The sequence below is a fragment of the Callithrix jacchus genome, chromosome 9, assembly GCF_049354715.1.
Source record: "Callithrix jacchus isolate 240 chromosome 9, calJac240_pri, whole genome shotgun sequence".
In the NCBI taxonomy this organism is placed as follows: Eukaryota; Metazoa; Chordata; class Mammalia; order Primates; family Cebidae; genus Callithrix; species Callithrix jacchus.
In genome coordinates this window covers 87,552,367-87,571,801 of record NC_133510.1, presented here as the reverse complement: position 1 = coordinate 87,571,801, position 19,435 = coordinate 87,552,367, and the positions used below count along the sequence as shown (strand labels likewise).

General features: G+C 35.5%; 1 protein-coding gene across 1 annotated transcript in view; it reads left to right on the top strand.

Moving 5' to 3' along the window:
* The window catches only part of SLC6A15 (solute carrier family 6 member 15), a 59,736-nt gene that overhangs the window by 29,738 nt on the left and 10,563 nt on the right, over window positions 1-19,435 (top strand). The window contains exons 5-8 of the mRNA XM_035257153.3: window positions 6,929-7,110; window positions 13,466-13,576; window positions 16,914-17,155; window positions 17,445-17,637. Of these exons, the coding sequence (XP_035113044.1) occupies window positions 6,929-7,110; window positions 13,466-13,576; window positions 16,914-17,155; window positions 17,445-17,637 (728 nt within the window). The remainder of the gene's footprint in view (window positions 1-6,928; window positions 7,111-13,465; window positions 13,577-16,913; window positions 17,156-17,444; window positions 17,638-19,435) is intronic.

Genomic DNA, 19,435 nt, shown 5'->3' with positions numbered 1-19,435 from the left:
CCCCACCTCCCCCTCCCCAGCTGGCCCTCCCCTTTTCCCCCAATACACCCCAGTGTTTAGTACTCCCCTCCCTGTGTCCATGTGTTCTCATTTTTCATCACCCGCCTATGAGTGAGAATATGCGGTATTTCATTTTCTGTTCTTGTGTCAGTTTGCTGAGAATGATGTTCTCCAGGTTCATCCATGTCCCTACAAACGACACAAACTCATCATTTCTGATTGCTGCATAATATTCCATGGTGTATATGTGCCACATTTCCCAGTCCAGTCTATCATCAATGGGCATTTGGGTTGGTTCCAGGTCTTTGCTATTGTAAACAGTGCTGCAATGAACATTCATGTGAATGTGTCCTTATAATACAACGATTTATAGTCCTTTGGATATATACCCAGTAATGGGATTGCTGGGTCAAATGGAATTTCTATTTCTAAGGCCTTGAGGAATCACCACACTGTCTTCCACAATGGTTGAACTAATTTACACTCCCACCAACAGTGTAAAACTGTTCCTTTTTCTCCACATCCTCTCCAGCATCTGTTGTCTCCAGATTTTTTAATGATCACCATTCTAACTGGCATGAGATGGTATCTCAATGTGGTTTTGATTTGCATCTCCCTAATGACCAGTGATGATGAGCATTTTTTCATATGATTGTTGGCCTCATATATGTCTTCTTTTGTAAAGTGTCTGTTCATCTCCTTTGCCCATTTTTGAATGGGCTTGTTTGTTTTTTGCCTGTAAATATGCTTGAGTTTTTTGTAAATTGTGGATATCAGCTCTTTGTCAGATGGGTAAACTGCAAAAATTTTTTCCCATTCTGTTGGTTGCCGATTCACTCTAGTGACTGTTTCTTTTGCCGTGCAGAAGCTGTGGAATTTGATTAGGTCCCATTTGTCTATTTTGGCTTTTGTTGCCAATGCTTTTGGTGTTTTGTTTATGAAGTCCTTGCCTACTCCTATGTCCTAGATGGTTTTGCCTAGATTTTCTTCTAGGGTTTTTATGGTGCCAAGTCTTAAGTTTAAGTCTTTAATCCACCTGGAGTTAATTTTAGTGTAAGGTGTCAGGAAGAAGTCCAGTTTCTGCTTTCTGCACATGGCTAGCCAGTTTTCCCAACACCATGTATTAAACAGGGAATCCTTTCCCCATTACTTTTTTTTGTCAGGTTTATCAAAGATTGTATGGTTGTAGATATGTTGTGTTGCCTCTGATGCCTCTGTTCTGTTCCATTGGTCTATATCTCTGTTTTGGTACTAGTACCATGCTGTTTTGATTACTGTAGCCTTGTAGTACAGTTTGAAATCTGGTAGTGTGATGCCCCCCGCTGTGTTCTTGTTGCTTAGACTTGACTTGGCTATGCAGGCTCTCTTTTGGTTCCATATGAGTTCATGATGGTTTTTTCCAGTTCTGTGAAGAAAGTCGATGGTAGCTTGATGGGGATAGCATTGATTCTGTAAATTACTTTGGGCACTATGGCCATTTTTACGAAATTGATTCTTCCTAACCATGAACATGGAATGTTTCTCCATCTGTTTGTGTCCTCTCTTATTTCGTTGAGCAGTGGTTTGTAGTTTTCCTTGAAGAGGTTCCTTAAATTTTTTTGTGAGTTGTATTCCTAGGTATTTTATTCTTTTTGTAGCAATTGTGAATGGCAGTTCATTCTTGATTTGGCTGTCTTTAAGGCTGTTATTGGTGTAGAGGAAAGCTTGTGATTTTTGCACATTGATTTTATATCCTGAGACTTTGCTGAAGTTGCTTATCAGTTTCAGGAGTTTTTGGGCTGAGACGATGGGGTCTTCTAGATATACTATTATGTTGTCTGCAAATAGAGACAATTTGGCTTCCACCATTCCTATTTGAATACCCTTTATTTCTTTTTCTTGCCTGATTGCTCTGGCTAGAACTTCCAGTACTATATTGAATAGGAGTGGTGAAAGAGGGCATCCTTGTCTAGTGCCGGATATCAAAGGGAATGTTTCCAGTTTTTGCCCATTCAGTATGATATTGGCTGTTGGTTTGTTGTAAATAGCTTTTATTACTTTGAGATAAGTTCCATCGATACCAAGTTTATTGAGGGTTTTTAGCATAAAGGGCTGTTGAATTTTGTCGAATGCCTTCTCTGCATCAGTTTAGATAATCATGTGTTTTTTGTTTTTGGTTCTGTTTATGTGGTGAATTACATTTACAGACTTGCGTATGTTGAACCAGCCTTGCATCCCTGGGATCATGATGGATAAGTTTTTTGATTTGCTGTTGCAATCGGCTTGCCAATATTTTATTGAAGATTTTTGCATCTATGTTAATCATGGATATTGGCCTGAAGTTTTCTTTTCTTGTTGGGTCTCTGCCGGGTTTTGGTATCAGGATGATGTTGGTCTCATAAAATGATTTGGGAAGGATTCCCTCTTTTTGGATTATTTGGAATAGTTTCAGAAGGAATGGTATTAGCTCCTCTTTGTGTGTCTGGTAGAATTGGGCTGTGAACCCATCAGGACCTGGGCTTTTTTTTGTGTGATAGGCTCTTAATTGCTGCCTCGACTTCTGCCCTTGTTATTGGTCTATTCATAGTTTCAGCTTCCTCCTGGTTTAGGCTTGGGAGGACACAGGTGTCCAGGAATTTATCCATTTCTTCCAGGTTTACTAGTTTATGTGCATAGAGTTGCTTGTAATATTCTCTGATGATGGTTTGAATTTCTGTGGAACCTGTGGTGATTTCCCCTTTGTCATTTTTTATTGCATCTATTTGGTTGTTCTCTCTTTTCTTTTTAATCAATCTGGCTAGTGGTCTGTCTATTTTGTTGATCTTTTCAAAAAACCAGCTCTTGGATTTATTGATTTTTTGAAGGGTTTTTCGTGTCTCTATCTCCTTCAGTTCAGCTCTGATCTTAGTTATTTCTTGTCTTCTGCTGGGTTTTGAGTTTTTTTGATCTTGCTCTTCTAGGTCTTTCAATTTTGACAATAGGGTGTCAATTTTGGATCTCTCCATTCTCCTCATATGGGCACTTATTGCTATATATTTTCCTCTAGAGACTGCTTTAAATGTGTCCCAGAGATTCTGGCACGTTGTGTCTTCGTCCTCATTGGTTTTGAAGAACTTCTTTATTTCTGCCTTCATTTCATTGTTTATCCAGTCAATATTCAAGAGCCAGTTGTTCAGTTTCCATGAAGCTGTGTGGTTCTGGGTTGCTTTCTGAATTCTGAGTTCTAACTTGATTGCACTATGGTCTGAGAGACTGTTTGTTATGATTTCAGTTGTTTTGCATTTGCTGAGGTGTGCTTTACTTCCAATTATGTGGTCAATTTTAGATTAGGTGTGATGTGGTGCTGAGAAGAATGTATATTCTGTGGATTTGGGGTGGAGAGTTCTGTAAATGTCTATCACGTTTGCTTGCTCCAGGTCTGAGTTCAAGCCCTGGATATCCTTGTTGACTTTCTGTCTGGTTGATCTGTCTAATATTGACAGTGGAGTGTTAAAGTCTCCCACTATTATTGTGTGTGAGTTTATGTCTCTTTGTAAGTCATTAAGAACTTGCCTTATGTATCTGGGTGCTCCTGTATAGGGTCCATATATGTTTAGGATCGTTAGCTCTTCTTGTTGTATCGATCCTTTTACCATTATGTAATGGCCTTCTTTGTCTCTTTTGATCTTTGTTGCTTTAAAGTCTATTTTATCAGAGATGAGAATTGCAACTCCAGCTTTTTTCTGCTCTCCATTTGCTTGGTAAATCTTCCTACACCCCTTTATTTTGAGCCTTTGTGTATCCTTGCATGTGAGATGGGTTTCCTGGATACAGCACACCAATGGGTTTTGGCTTTTTATCCAATTTGTCAGTCTGTGTCTTTTGATTGGTGCATTTAGTCCATTTACATTTAGGCTTAATATTGTTATGTGTGAATTTGATACTGCCATTTTGATGCTAGCTGGCTGTTTTGCCCGTTAGTTGATGTAGATTCTTCATTATGTTGATGCTCTTTAGCATTTAGTGTGATTTTGGAATGGCTGCTACTGGTTTTTCCTATCTATGTGTAGTGCCTCTTTCAGGAGCTCTTATAAAGCAGGCCTGCTGGTGACAAAATCTCTGAGTACTTGCTTGTTTGCAAAGGATTTTATTTTTCCTTCATTTATGAAACTCAGTTTGGCTGGATATGAAATTCTGGGTTGAAAGTTCTTTTCTTTAAGGATGTTGAATATTGGCCCCCACTCTCTTCTGGCTTGAAGAGTTTCTGCCGAGAGATCTGCTGTGAGTCTAATGGGCTTCCCTTTGTGGGTGACCCGACTTTTTTCTCTGGCTGCCCTTAGTATTTTCTTCTTTATTTCAACCCTGGTGAATCTGACGATTATGTGCCTTGGGGTTGCTCTTCTTGTGGAATATCTTTGTGGTGTTCTCTGTATTTCCTGCATTTGAGTGTTGGCGTGCCTTGCTAGGTGGGGGAAATTTTCTGGGATAATATCTTGAAGAGTATTTTCCAGCTTGGATTCATTCTCTTTATCACTTTCTGGTACACCTATCAAACGTAGGTTAGGTCTCTTCACATAGTCCCACATTTCTTGGAGATTTTGCTCATTCCTTTTTGCACTTTTTTCTCTAATCTTGGTTTCTTGTTTAATTTCATTGAGTTGATCTTCGACTTCTGATATTCTTTCTTCCACTTGGTCAATTCGGCTGTTGAAACTTGTGCATACTTTGTGAAGTTCTTGTGTTGTGTTTTTCAGCTCCTTTAATTCATTCATATTCCTCTCTAAGGTGTCCATTCTTGTTATCATTACCTCAAATCTTTTTTCAAGGTTCTTAGTTTCTTTGCATTGATTTAAAACATGTTCTTTTAGCTCACAAAAGTTTCTCATTATCCACCTTCTGAAGTCTAATTCCGTCATTTCATCACAGTCATTCTCCGTCCAGCTTTGTTCCCTTGCTGGTGAGGAGTTTTGGTCTTTTTAGGAGTCGAGGTATTCTGGTTTCGGGTGTTTTCCTTTTTTTTTGCACTGGTTTCTTCCCATCTTTGTGGATTTATCCATCTGTCATCTGAGTAGTTGCTGACTTTTCGATTGGGTCTCTGAGTGGACACCCAGATTGTTGATGATGAAGTATTTCTGTTACTTGGTTTTCCTTCTACCAGTCTAGCCCCTCCACTGTATGACTGCTGAGGTCCACTCCAGGCCCTGCTTGTCTGGGGTGCACCTATAGCAGCTGCAGAACAGTGAGGGATCCTACCAATTTCTTTTTCTGCTATCTTTGTCCCAGAATGATGCCTGCCAAATGTCAGTCTTCTGGATATAGAGGGGTCAGGGAGCTGTTTGAGGAGACAGTCTGTACTTTATAGGAGCTCAAGTGCTGATCTGTGAGCTCTATTGTTCATTCAGGGCTGTTAGGCTGCTATGTTTAATTCTGCTGCAGCAGAACTCATTAAAAAAACCCTTTTTTTCTCAGGTGCTCTGTCTCAGGGGGTTGGGACTTTCTTTATGAGTTTCCGTTGCACTGTCCCGCCCAGCTAGGAGGCAGTCTAGTCACTATTTGCCTGCTGAGGCTCCACCCTGCTTGTGTGAGGTCCGCCCTGTTGCTGCAGGCTCTGCCCTGCTGCTGCGGTCTCTGCCCTGCTGCCATGGGCTATGCCCTGCGGCGGAGTCTCTCTGTTGTGGTGGGTTGCCTCGGCAATGGCAGGCTGCATCAGCAATGGGAGTGTAACCTCAGTAGGGGCGGATTGCCCCTCCCCCACCGAGCTGCATCATCCTGGGTTCAGCTGTGCCTGCAGTGAAACTCTCCACCCGGAGCATTTGGAATCGCCATTTTGTTTGTCCCACTGTGCTGGCCCAAACGCTGTTTCCCTGAAATCTCCTGGCCTGGCTCACTGTCCAAGTCCCGTTCAATCAGATGGATATGGCACTCTGCCCTCTCAAGTCTCAGATTGCCGGTTAAACAGGGCACCCGGAGCAGTGTGCTTTGTGCGGAGCGCTGTGGAGCGCTGCTGCGCTTTTGTGCCAGCTGCTGGCTGCACCAGTCAAAACTGCTGCACTGGCGTCCCGCTTCTCTTTTATACCTGGGAATTTCCCCGTTCTGTGGGCAACAAAAATCCATCTGGAAATTCGGCCCTGACTCACCCTCCGTGCGTTCACCGAGAGCTTCAATCCTGTGATGTTCTCACGGTGCCATCTTGAGTCGGTCCTCCGAAATCTAGTTAACTTTTACATTTATAGCCCATGTCACTTTAGGCTGGCCCTATTTCAAAACCTATATGTGGTGGGTGGCCAGCATCTAGCATATTTGACAGTGCTTCCCCAGGGATTCAATCCAACAATTCTAGGGGTAGAAGTGGTGATTAACCTGATTTGTTTAATTTACTTTGATAAGAGGACAGGTGTGGTGGCTTGCGCCTGTAATCCTAGCACTTTGGGAGGCTGATGCAGGTGGAGCACCTGAGGTCAAAGGTCAAGACCAGTCTGGCCAACATGTTAAAACCACATCTCTACTAAAAATTCAAAAAATAGCTGGGTGTGGTGGCATGTATCTGTAATCCCAGCGACTCAGAAGGCTGAGGCAGGAGAATCACTTGAACTCAGCAGGCAGAGGTTTCAGTGAGTCTAGATAGCCCCATTACACTCCACCCTGGGCAATGGAGCAAAACTCTGTCTCAAAAATAAATACATACATACATACATACATACATACATACATAAATACATAATAATAGGAAATTCACATATTCTTACTGCAGAAGTGCATAAGAAATAATACAACAGGATACATTTCTGTTGGTTTTTCAAATTTTTGCAAAGTTGAGTTTTTGGTTGTTTATTGTGAATTTCCATGCTGCTATACAATGGTAGTACTTTTCTAGAGAGCATTAAAAACTCACTTATAGGTTTATTGGAAAAAAATTGTTTCATTGCTCTTTATATTATGAAATGATTGTGTGTTACCTTTCTTTCTACAGTTGTAGAACCAGAATGTGAACGAAGTTCTGCCACTACCTATTACTGGTACAGGGAAGCACTGAATATTTCAAGTTCCATTTCTGAAAGTGGAGGCTTAAACTGGAAGATGACCATCTGCTTGTTGGCTGCCTGGGTCATGGTTTGCTTGGCTATGATCAAAGGCATTCAGTCTTCTGGAAAAGTTAGTATGTTAGAGTCCTTCCCTGTTCTGCTAATCAGCATTTCTGGTATCATTCCTCTCTCAAATTCTGTTACAAATTTCTGTGGGCAAATCACACGTAACACTTCATTCTAGATAATTAAAGATTAGTGGAAACAGATACTTTAAAAGTATGCTTAAATTAAAAAAAAAGATAAAAAAACGTAAGCGTTTTATAGTGAAATCTAAAGTTAATTATAATCTTTCTTTATTTCAAAAAGATCTTTCAAATTTTGTTAGTACTTAAAAGTCTTTTCTTTTTGCCACTTTTTTCAATTAACCCTAATGTTTCAGTTCTCTGATTACCAAGTAGTTAAATTATGGAAGGTGGAGAAAGTGGTAGGATGAGTAATTTATTCATTTTGTTTGTTTGATATCATTTGTTTCTCTCTGCTGTAGGTATTATAAGGAATACTTGTGTAAGACATTTTGAAATAATGTAATGTGGAGTGTTTCTTAAAACTGTGAACATCATTAAGTAGTTAATGATAATTCCAACAAGGAATTCAGAGTAATGTAAAAGACTAAATATCATTCCTGCTAAGGCAAATTGAAAATTAGAATGGATGTTTTTGAAAAAGACATTAAGTGAATTCTAGATAGCTTGTTTGTTATTATTTTTCAAAGATGCATTAGTAAAGTAATTGCTATTCACTATTTTGCATCCATATTACTTTTGTTTTCATTGTCACTGCCACTATTCTAAAGCTCTCTACAGCTCTTGGCTGGATCATAGCAAGAATTTACTGTTGGCTCTTCTTTCTGCCCTTTAACAGTACTGCTGTGCTGTTTTCATTTTCAAAGTATACCTCTGATTTCAGGCTAACTTATTACCACTCCTCATCATGTACTAGCAGGAATGGCAGTAGTAGTAGTAAATGATAATAAAGACGTCTCTGGTAAGAATTAGAGTAAGTACAATCATAGTAGCTAATATTTATTACAAGTTTATTTTGCTTTGGGTACTATGTAACTACTTTTTATACTTTATCCCATTTAATTCTAAAAACAACTCTTAAGAAGTAATTTCCATTTTCAGAACCATTTTACAGATTTAAAATAAACAGATTTGAGAAGTTAGGTTAACTTATCCAAAGATTCATGGCTACTAAGTCCTAGTATGTGGAGTCAAATGCAAGTCTGTCTAAATCTAGAGCCTATGTTCCTTCACTGCAATACTCTAACGTCTCACACTATCCTATTCCCACCAATTAGTGGAATCTTTTAGGGCTGATGTCTGTCTAATTCATCTTTGCTTCCTGTTACTTTATATTTAATTAAAATATTTAATGACTTTTAACTTGTAAATTGTAGCTGATTTTACATTTACCTTCCTGCTGGAACTTCTATACTATGTTGGCTTTTGAATTTGTAAATATACTTGATAGCACATCTAAATATTATTAAGTCTTTGGCAAATGTTAATTGTATTGTATGACTAAATAACTTCAATCAACTTGTTCAATTGCGTGTGTCATCCACTATATCAGAACCATATTATAAGAGAAGGAATAGATTCTTAAGACCTACCCATATTTATATGATTCCTAATAGAATATCATTTGGTAGAAAACTAACTGTGGTCATCCAGAGAAGTGCAAAAACCCTGGTACTCAACTTCTCTTACTACCATGTTTTGTTTCTGTTTCTTTTAAGTCTCTGTCTTAGCATCACTTAAAGAACTATTTATAATTTTCTTGTCACAGCATTTTGGGGTTGTTTTTCTCATGCCATGTGGTATAACTTTTGAAAATGCAATACAGTTTATTTAGTACATACATTTGTTATTTCAATGAGAATGCTTCAGGGAAAGACTAGCATTTGGGCAATATTTGAAGAATTTAACAGGCACTGATGGGGAAAAAGCTACCTGTAGGTAATGGGAGCAAAGATGTGAAAGCCAAAATTGTCACAATTCCTCAGTCTGAAAAAATGAGTTAAATATAATAAGAACGACTTTATGAGGAATTAAATGTTAAGCTTTGTGTTTACCTACCAAACAAAAAATGCTTCCAAATAAACAGTGTCACAAGTACAGAATAGAGAAACATCATTTAAAGCTAGTACATGGAAAAACAACTTAGATGATTCAGCAGCTAAAAGAATGAATCAGCTGGTGATGTGCTCAATCAAAACACACACAATCACACATGCGTATGCATATACCCCAAAATGCTAATTGGAAACTGCATGAATTAAAAGAGGTATGATAGGGACACTGTCTTCTGAGCTAGATAGGCACACCTCAGTTAGACCACATCTGCAATGATGAATTTTACTGAATTCTTGTATTTTCCTCTTTAATATGAGAAATTTCAGCTCTGTGATCAAAGTCTTCAAACAGTTAAATCAAAAGAAGAATAAGGCTGCTTTGTGTGGCCACAGAAAACAAACCTATGGTCAAATATTAGGTATTATGGAGGAGGCTGTGACGGTGATTAGTCTTCAAAGACAGAAAGAACTTTTAATAATCAAACTTGATAATAATGAAATCGGTTGCCTCCATGGTAGATAGCTCAGCATCACTGGAGGAGGTCACACAGAAGTGGCATGTGCCCTAGTTATAGCATCTATTAAGGGGATGCCTGCCTCAAAGATGGGGGATATAAATGAGAAGCTCTAAGTTTTCTTCTAACTCTAAGATAGTAATTTTTACTCCGATTACTTTGCTATTGTTACTGCTACTGTGCTAAGTACTATGCAAACATTAGCTTGTTTATTCTTTCTATTGGCTAGATAATTTGCATATTTTATCCCCATATGACTGCGAAGTTGACAAGCTTAGGAAAAATAAAATAAATTGGCCAGAATTAAACAACCAATACATGACAGACAAAGCTAAAACTAGACTACAAAATTTTCAGATAATGATACATTCTGTAGGTATGTTTATAATACACATTTTAATATGTAAAACAATGTTTTGTGTTTTTGATTTTTTTAACAGTTTAGTAAAATGAAAATATTTTATACAACCTTTTGAATGTTAAAATAGTCTCTCTTACTAATGTACTTGCTTTGACAGGCATAACAGTTGTCAAGGCCCAGGGGGGTTCTTAAAAATCACTCAAAGGAACATGTTTCATTGTATCATTTTCAAATTTTAAAAATGTATACTTCTTGGACAATGTGTAAGAATCATTCACCCATTTATTATTTTTTGAACAAATATTTGTTAAGCACTTACTATGTTCTAGACACTGATGTAGTCTGGAAATACAGCAAACAACGTGCCTGTCCTCATGGAGTTTCCATTCTAGTGGCAGAGGCAACAACCAATAAACAAATTTATAAAATAACTTCAGGTTACAAGACATAAAGCATGGAAAGGAGAAAGTGATGGTATAAATACATTCAGTAGGTTGAATTTAACCTATTTTTTAATCATATTATGCAACTGGCCATTTTGGTCCCATAAGATTGGAGTTATATGACTGAATGTAAATAATTTGTGTTTAAAAATGACACAGATATCTATGTAAAATGCTGACTCCTAAAACACATCTTTTTAAATCATGGAATTTAATAATGAAATACTTTGTCTTCTTACCTACTCACAGAGGAATAAAATTGATGTGTTGCTTTCTTAACATTACTTAATTGTTTAAAATATTGACTTATTTTTCTACATATTGTATGATTGAAATGTTCTTGTTCCTTCTTAGGAAACTGTGTTAGACTCTTATTGAATTCAGTTCGGTGTCCTTAAGAATTTAAATGTTTGTTGAATTCATAAATAAAAATTGAAATGTCTGGATATATAATTAGAATATAATTTTCAAAATACTGCAGAATAAAGACGAGTTTACACTATTAGGAATTGTGTGCAGGAAGAAAAACTCAAATTCCTATAAATCTCTCAATGAACACTATATTTTAGTATCTACTATTTGTTAGACATTGATGGATATGCAAGGATAAATAGGCCACAGTCTGCCCTCATGGAACCCATAATTTAATGAGTGAATTGTTTACAAGAAGAAAAACTTAAATTCTTGTAAGTCTTATCTTAATGTGCAAAATTTTTAGTATTATGTTATTGTACAACAGTATTACAACATATTCTAATGATGATTAGAACATACTAGGTGGAATAACAGAAGCACATAGGAAGTGTATGATAGTGGCCGGGCACAGTGGCTCATGCCCCCAACACTTTGGGAGGCCGAGGAGGATGGATTGCCTGAGCTCAGGAGTTTGAGACCTGCCTAGGTAACATCGTGAAACCAGCCATTACAAAAATACAAAAAATTATCTGGTCATGGCAGCACATGCCTGTAATTCCAGCTACTCAGGAGGCTGAGGCAGGAGAATTACTTTAACCCGAGAGGCGGAGGTTTCAGTGAGCTGAGATAGTGCCATGGCACTCCAGCCTGGGTGACAGAGAGAGACTCTGGAAAGAAAGGAAGAAAGGAAGGAAGGAAGGAAAGAGAGAGATGGAGAGAAAGAGAAAGAGTAATCCATCTGAAAGTATTCTGATTTTTTTCAAAGTCAAAAACTTTGAGTGAAGGATTACTCAAAGGATTGAATCAGAAATGATTTAAAAATTATGTTTGTTACAACTAATTAAAATATAATTTGTTTTTAAAGTACTGATTTTGAAGTATGCTGACATTTTATCCATATTTTTTTCTTAGGGTGTGCCACATGTTTAAATATGATTATTAAGTGGGTAAAACTAGAGAGAAAGTGCCCGTTATTGTGTAGCCTTATATTAATGTTGTTTGCAGTTGTTATTGGACTTGATATCTCTCTTTCCTGCCCTGACACATCATCTGCTATGACACTTTATTCTCCACTGTTCCTGTTCTCCTTCCATTCCTTCCTTCCACAGATACATATTATAGAGCTACGATGCCAGCAATTGTGTTAGGCGTGTGGGACATGGTAGTAAGCAGTAAAGATCCTTACCCTCACTAGCTTATATCCTGGTAGAGAGTATAAAAAATAAACACAGAAACATAAATAAAATTCCAACAGTGCTGAGTGCTCTAAACAACAACAAACCCAAAGTAATATCGATGAAGGTTGGCAGGGGACAGATGGAAGAGAGAAGATGGTAAAAGGCATTACCTTATTTTGGGTGTTTAGGGAAGATCTCAGAGAGAAGATGAAGATGAGACTAAAATAATAAGGAGGGACAAGTCATGTGCAAATAAGGAAGGGTGCTTCTGCACTCCAAGGCTGGCAGAGCTTGGTAGACTCACAGGATAGCAAGGGCCTAAGTGGCAGGCAGGCAAGCACTCTAGCGTAAGGGTTTCTAGGCCAGAGGGTGGAATCAGCACTTTACTCCAATGGCAGTGGAAATTCCTCAAGTGTTTTAAGCAGAGTATGACATAAACCAAGGGGCAGCCAGAAGTTCAGGTAGGAGAATATTATGAATAGTGCAGAACAGCTTCTAGATGTTTGGTTTTACTAACGGGATGGAGGGTGGGGCCATTTTCTGTAATAGAGTTGGGTGCAAACAACTTTGAGGGAAATTCAGAAGTTTCTTTCTGGACCTGAAACATTTTCGAGACCTGTTAGACCTTCAGAGGATGTCAAGGAGGCAGTGAATGTCTGAGTAGCACAGTTCCTTTTGTATTTTAAATATTTGCTGAACTGTTTAATGGTGAAAACTGCTGAAGTGGAAAGTAAAATCTTTATGTTTGATTGATTAGGTTCTGGAGGATACAGCATAGGGACAATGCTATGATGAAAGCTTTAAAGAATTGCAATGAAACTTTGGTTAAAAAAAAAGAAATTGGGAGGCTGAGGCAGAATCACTTGAACCCGGGAGGTGGAAGTTGCAGTGAGCCAAAATAGTGCCATTGCACTCCAGCCTGGGCGACAAGAACAAGACTCCCTCCAAAAAAAAAAAAAAAAAAGAAAAGAAAGAAAAAGAAATAAGAAAGAAAAAAAGAAAGAAAGAAAAGAGAAAGAAAAAGAAATAAAGAAAGAAAGAAAAAGGACTTTAAATTGCTACATAGAACGAAAAAAAGCAGGAATTTATTAGGTAGTGAGTCCTGTTCATTTCTGTCTTAAATATTCCTTGTTTTACAAACTATAAGAAATCAACATTATTCAAGCTACAACATAGTTTATGGATTTCTTTCACAGGAGATAAAGTTTTTAAAATTTTGAATTATATCTTTAATAGGATCTTAAGACTGAATGATGACTCCTAAACCACTCTCAAAAGATGGCTTTGGAAGTTATTAATAGTTTTATTAATAATTCTGTGCATGAAGCAGTGACTGTCAAAGTTCAGAACAGAACATATAATGTATACAATCTTAGCTATAAAACATATATTTGTTATTTCATCTCACTTATTTTTATTTTTCTTTCTTTGCAGATTGTATATTTTAGTTCTCTGTTTCCATATGTGGTACTTATATGCTTCTTAATCAGAGCATTCCTTTTAAATGGCTCAGTTGATGGAATTCGCCACATGTTTACCCCAAGGGTATGTACCATATTTCTATTTAAAGTTTATGATCATGAAAGCATTATGTTTATTGTTAAAATGTTCTAAGTTATATTTAAGAACTAATTGTTCTAATATATGTACATTAAACTTTTAAGTTATAGTTGTTAACCAGTATGGAAAAACATAATTATATTCATTTATCCCCATTTTTTAATATTCCATTTTGATTTTACAGTAAGACTGCCAGTATTTCAACTTCAAAAGTCCCTCTTTTGTAATAAATGTATTTCCAATTTTTATATTGATTAAACTTTAGAATTTTTCAGTCTTCATTTACTCTTTCCCCTCTATTCCTGTGATTTATACCTTTTTTGTGTGTCATGGACCCTCTTGAAAAAGTGACAAGGATTTTCTTACCAAAAAAATAATGAACATATTAATTTGTTTAATGGCTCCAGAGGTTGACCAATCATCTAGAATCCATGAACTCAGATTAAGAAACCTAAATTACTCTCTCAGAGAAAAATCAGTGTTTTCTTAGTTAATTTTTTTTGAGGTTTTGTATATTCTGGAAGAATGTTTATAGTGATCAGCTTGTGAAATTATGTAACTTCTATAGATGTTAGGAAAATATGTATATTTTAGGAAAATTCTCTTTAGACTCCATCAAGGGCTTAGAACTTATAATCTATCATGCAATTTAGTAGAGCTAAACTCAACACTGGGCACATTTAACCTGGTTCATCATAACTGTGGACTTAATCATAACTTTTATATTAATTTAACAGGAAACAAATAAGTTGTTGAGTATATATGTGTGTGTGTATATATATATATATATATACATGTTATTCACTGAAATGAGGTTGCATCCCACTATTAGTTTGCTAATTGTATCATAGGCAGACATAAAGATGAAACTGTCTAAAGATATGATTTCAAAATTAATTTAGAAATTAAAAGTTATCCGAAGGATGAATGTGCAGCCAGCAATGTGCTGTGAGATTTGGGTAGAAGGGATTAGCTTCTCTGGAATTCTTTGTCATTCCTGGCAGCTGCCTTGATACTGCGTAAAAGAAGCTGTGTTCTTTGTGTGTCTGGTTCTGAGTTGGTATTCATTCTGTAGTAGCAAAAATGCTGACTCTGGTGTCTGGTTTTCTCAGCTACTTTAAAAGTCCTGTTTAACATTTAGAGTTCTTGCAACTTCTCTGTGAACAACTAGTTAAAATTTATGAGTTTCAGCCACACTATAATTTAAATCTACTTCAAATGGGCCATACTTAATGACCAAAAAAACTTATATGTCTAAAAAAAAAATCTTTTCTGAGTTCAAGACAACCAAATTCTGTGTGAAGTTTTAGAATACATTCTCTTTCTAAATTGGCAATTGCTTGTGACAAAATTCTGAACATTTTGATTTAACTAAATATTTTAGAATTTCAATGCTTTGATATAATAATTATATATAGCCCCAGTACTGAAAACTGCAGCATGAATTAACATTTTTGACCTGGACCAGGGGGTCACTATTGCAGTGTTAATTTTTCTTTGGCTAACTTTCAATTGAGTGTTGATAAGACTCTGTATTACATTTCTGTAGGATGTGATAGTCAATATGAGAAGTAGTTGTAAATTTTTTTAAATTTCCATTGTTTATGTAGGTGAGAAAGTACGTAAGCACATCAAATACTCCTCAAACTGAGTGGAGATTTAGTTCAGAAATTGGAAGGGATCCTAGTAATGTCTTTATTAAATATGTGTTTCCTGCCATCTAGTGGGTAAAGTAGAGATAGACAGTTGAGATTATTTTAATAGAATACAATGTAGCAACGGTCAATAAACAATATGCATATGTTAATTGCTAATAAATTATGAAGATAATCATGATTATGTTTAAAAAGCATATTTCATAGATTTGAATAACTGAATTTAGTTGAAGTAATACATCCTATTATTTGAGGGACCATGGATTTTGGAATCTACCTGTGTTCTTATTTTATCTCTACCTCAGAGCTGCTGTGTAACCTTAGGCAGGTTACATAACCTTCCTAAGACTCAGTTAATAGTAGCAACAACATTGTGGGTTGTTGTGCATATTAAATGAGGTAAACCATATAAAATGCTTGTTCATGTATTTGCCACAATACCTGATATATGTGATCAGTTACTGAACATTTTTAGAGTGTGGTAAGCACCGTGGTGAGTGGTACACTTCTTAATTACTCTGATCTTTCTATTGAAGAAGTGAAAACTCAGAGAGGACATGAGTTCTGGAGAACATGAGTTCTCCAGAGAGTTTCAGGCAGAATCAGAATCTGAAACTCTCTGGAGAACTCATGTTTTTAGCCATGTTTGACATTGCTTTCAGTAAAGGCAATTTTATTATAATAGTAAAGAGAGATATAATGCCAATTTAAATGATATTATTACTGAAACTGTTTATTGAGGTGTATGCCACACGTGGCTGATCTGTACAGTTTCATTTAAGTTTTTATTATAAACAGTGATAATTACCTAAGACGTAAAGTACAACTACATGAAATATCTGTTCAATATTTGGAATCTGATATTTCAGAAGCATACAATATATAATGGTCAAATTTGGATAATTGGGATAGTCATCACCTCAAACATTAATCACTTCTTTGTGCTGGGAGCATTCCGCATTCCTTTGCTTATAATGACATAGTTGTTTATAAACTATACACCAAAGAACTCATGTGCTCCTTCGTATGTTGATATTTCAGGTTCAGAATATAAATTTTGGATCTGAAGAGTATCTTATAGACAATATAAATGAATTTCTTCTATTTTAAAAGAAAAATCTTTTAGACTTTTGAATAAATAAAGAATACATATGTGAATATGCAAAGTACAAATAGTTCAACTCTACCAAATTTGTAATTGTCTTCTGCTTCAACCATTAGCTTAACACCAGAAAACACAAAACATGGAGTATAAGTGAACTAATTTACTGACTTTTATTGGTAATTGACATGTTTTGCTATGGGAAGAAAAAAGACATAATGGAAAATGGTTGAAGATAATTAATTTTTCTTCATATCTCATTTCATATTTACTTTGATAATTAGTCTTAAAATATTTAAAAATCACTGTGTAAGTATAAAATTTCCATGTACTTAAATTCTCCATGTGAAGACCTGATAAACTTTCTTATTCATATTCTTTCTTACCTAAAAAAAGAAAAAGTTGTTTATTTAGTCTTAAGATCATATTATTTCCCAGATTTAAATAACCTTTGGGTGCATAAACATCACTGTAATATATTTAAACAGTTGAGTTAATTCCATAAAACTTAATTATTCTGAAATATTATATTGTATCTGATTGTATTATGTTTATTTTTAAATAGCTTGAAATAATGCTGGAGCCCAAGGTCTGGAGAGAAGCTGCTACTCAAGTGTTCTTTGCCTTAGGGCTGGGATTTGGTGGTGTCATTGCCTTTTCAAGCTACAACAAGAGAGATAACAACTGCCACTTTGATGCTGTCCTGGTGTCCTTCATCAATTTTTTCACTTCTGTCCTGGCAACGCTGGTGGTGTTTGCAGTTCTGGGCTTCAAAGCAAATGTCATAAATGAGAAATGCATAACACAGTATGGATATTAAATTCCATTTGCTTTATTTCTTATTTTTTATTTTGTTATTTATAATTTTATGTATACATGATAGTTATATATATTTATGAGATACATATGACAGTTTGACAGAAACATACAATGTAAAATGGTCAAATTTGGGTAATTGAAATAGTCATCACCTCAAACATTAATCATTTCTTTGTGCTGGGAACATTCCACATTCATTAGCTTATAATGGTATAGTTGTTTATAAACTATACACTAAAGAACTCGTATATGCTCCTTTGTATGTTTTATTTTTCAGAAATTCAGAGATGATCATGAAATTTTTGAAAATGGGAAACATTAGTGAGGATATTATTCCCCATCATATCAACCTTTCAGCTATTACCACAGAAGATTATCATTTAGTTTATGACATCATTCAAAAAGTGAAAGAAGAAGAGTTTTCTGCTCTACATCTCAATTCCTGTCAAATTGAAGAAGAGCTAAATAAAGTTAGTGAGCCATGTTTGAGCAATAAAATAATTATCATTAAGTTAAAATATGTATTATCCAGCAGACTTCCTTCAGGAAAAGGGCCTTAAAATGTCCGGGATATCTCTTAAAATGCCCAGAGAAGCTCCTGGGCATTTTAAGGCCTTTAGAATTTACATTCTTCATTTTAGACAATATGTTTTCTTAAATGGCAAATTAAATTAAATTAAATCAAAATTGCTTTACTTTAAAAAGTTATTTCATTTATTGAGTCACAATAATTTAAAATATGAATATAATGTGATTTTTCATCATAAAATGATGATTAGTCTGAAATATTTCTTGCTATAATGTTCAACACAGAATTAGAATTATGGCTCTCATCTACATATACATTATATGATTGTTTTGATGCATGAATAATTTTAAAATAGACATTTTAATAGTTGTGTTCCACAAGTCATTGTCAAGTTTTTTTTTTTTTTGAGCTGAAGTCTTGCTCTGTCACCCAGGCTGGAGTGCAGTGGCGCAATTGTAGCTCACTGCATCCTTCACCTCCCAGCTTCAAGCAATTCTCCTGCTTTCAGCCTCCTGAGTAGCTAGGATTACAGGCATGCACCACCAGCCAGGGTAATTTTTTTGTTTTTAGTAGAGACGGGGTTTCACCCTGTTGGCCAGGCTGATCTCAAACTCCTGACCTCTTGATCTGCCCACCTTGGCCTGCCAAAGTGCTGGGATTACAAGCATGAACCGCTGCACCCAGCTGATCAAGTTCCTTTTCTTAACTATGTTGTATGAAATAAGAAATAGATCACCATTAAGAAACGTCCTTGTATTTGCTGCCACTGTCTCCGTATGTCAAAACATAAAACATAATGGACAAATTAGTCATTAAATAATTTACATTATGATAGCTAACTATACTTGAAACTAAAAAGTCATGTGTGGATATTATTCATTAAAAATGTAAAGCCATCATGAATATAAAAACCTCAAATTCCTTAAGGAAATATTTAAATAAGTACTAATGTGCCATTCAGAGGTTTTTTTTTTTTTTAATTCCATCTATTTTTGAGACAATACAATCAACTTGAACTTGAATTTTGGTTACAGGTACAGTTACATAGATGAAGTAAGTTGTTATTTTAGAACTCAACATTTGTGGTATTTATAAAAATAAACTCACGTTAATATTTTTAAGGAATTCAATTTCTTTCCACCCAATTGAATATCTGTCTTTTTATTCATTTTGTTATTAGATTTGACTGGAAGTTCATTGTGTCTTCTGAATTAAAACCAGCATATCAGCCCAACTGTTTTTTTATCTTTTTAAATTAGGGAGGTAGGAATAGTAGAAGTAAGAAAAGTAAAGATTTAGGTTTTTTTACATTGAAAATTGACTTCCTATAATCTACTTATTCTGTTCACATCATTTCATTTTGCATTTGCAGTTTTCTCTTAAATAAAAACAAGTTTATTATTCATGGTATGTATATATTTTTACAGCAATTGAGCTAGTTTGAGGTAAGATAAAACTAAATTTTTAAATCTTTATATATAAGCCAACAATAGTTGTATATAATTCATATTTATATATTTATAAGTCACTATTCATATTCATAAGCTTTAACAAAAGCAAAAATTTTATGTATTATTTAATATAATTTTTCATTTTTGTAGCCTTTTGAAATATTTAGTATATGCAACATAATCGTTCACTCTATTTAGTAACTGTAAACAGAGTTTCATTATTTGGATCTGCTTGATCTAATTAAATCCAGGTTCTGCGAATAATAACATGATTTATCAGGTTAAGAA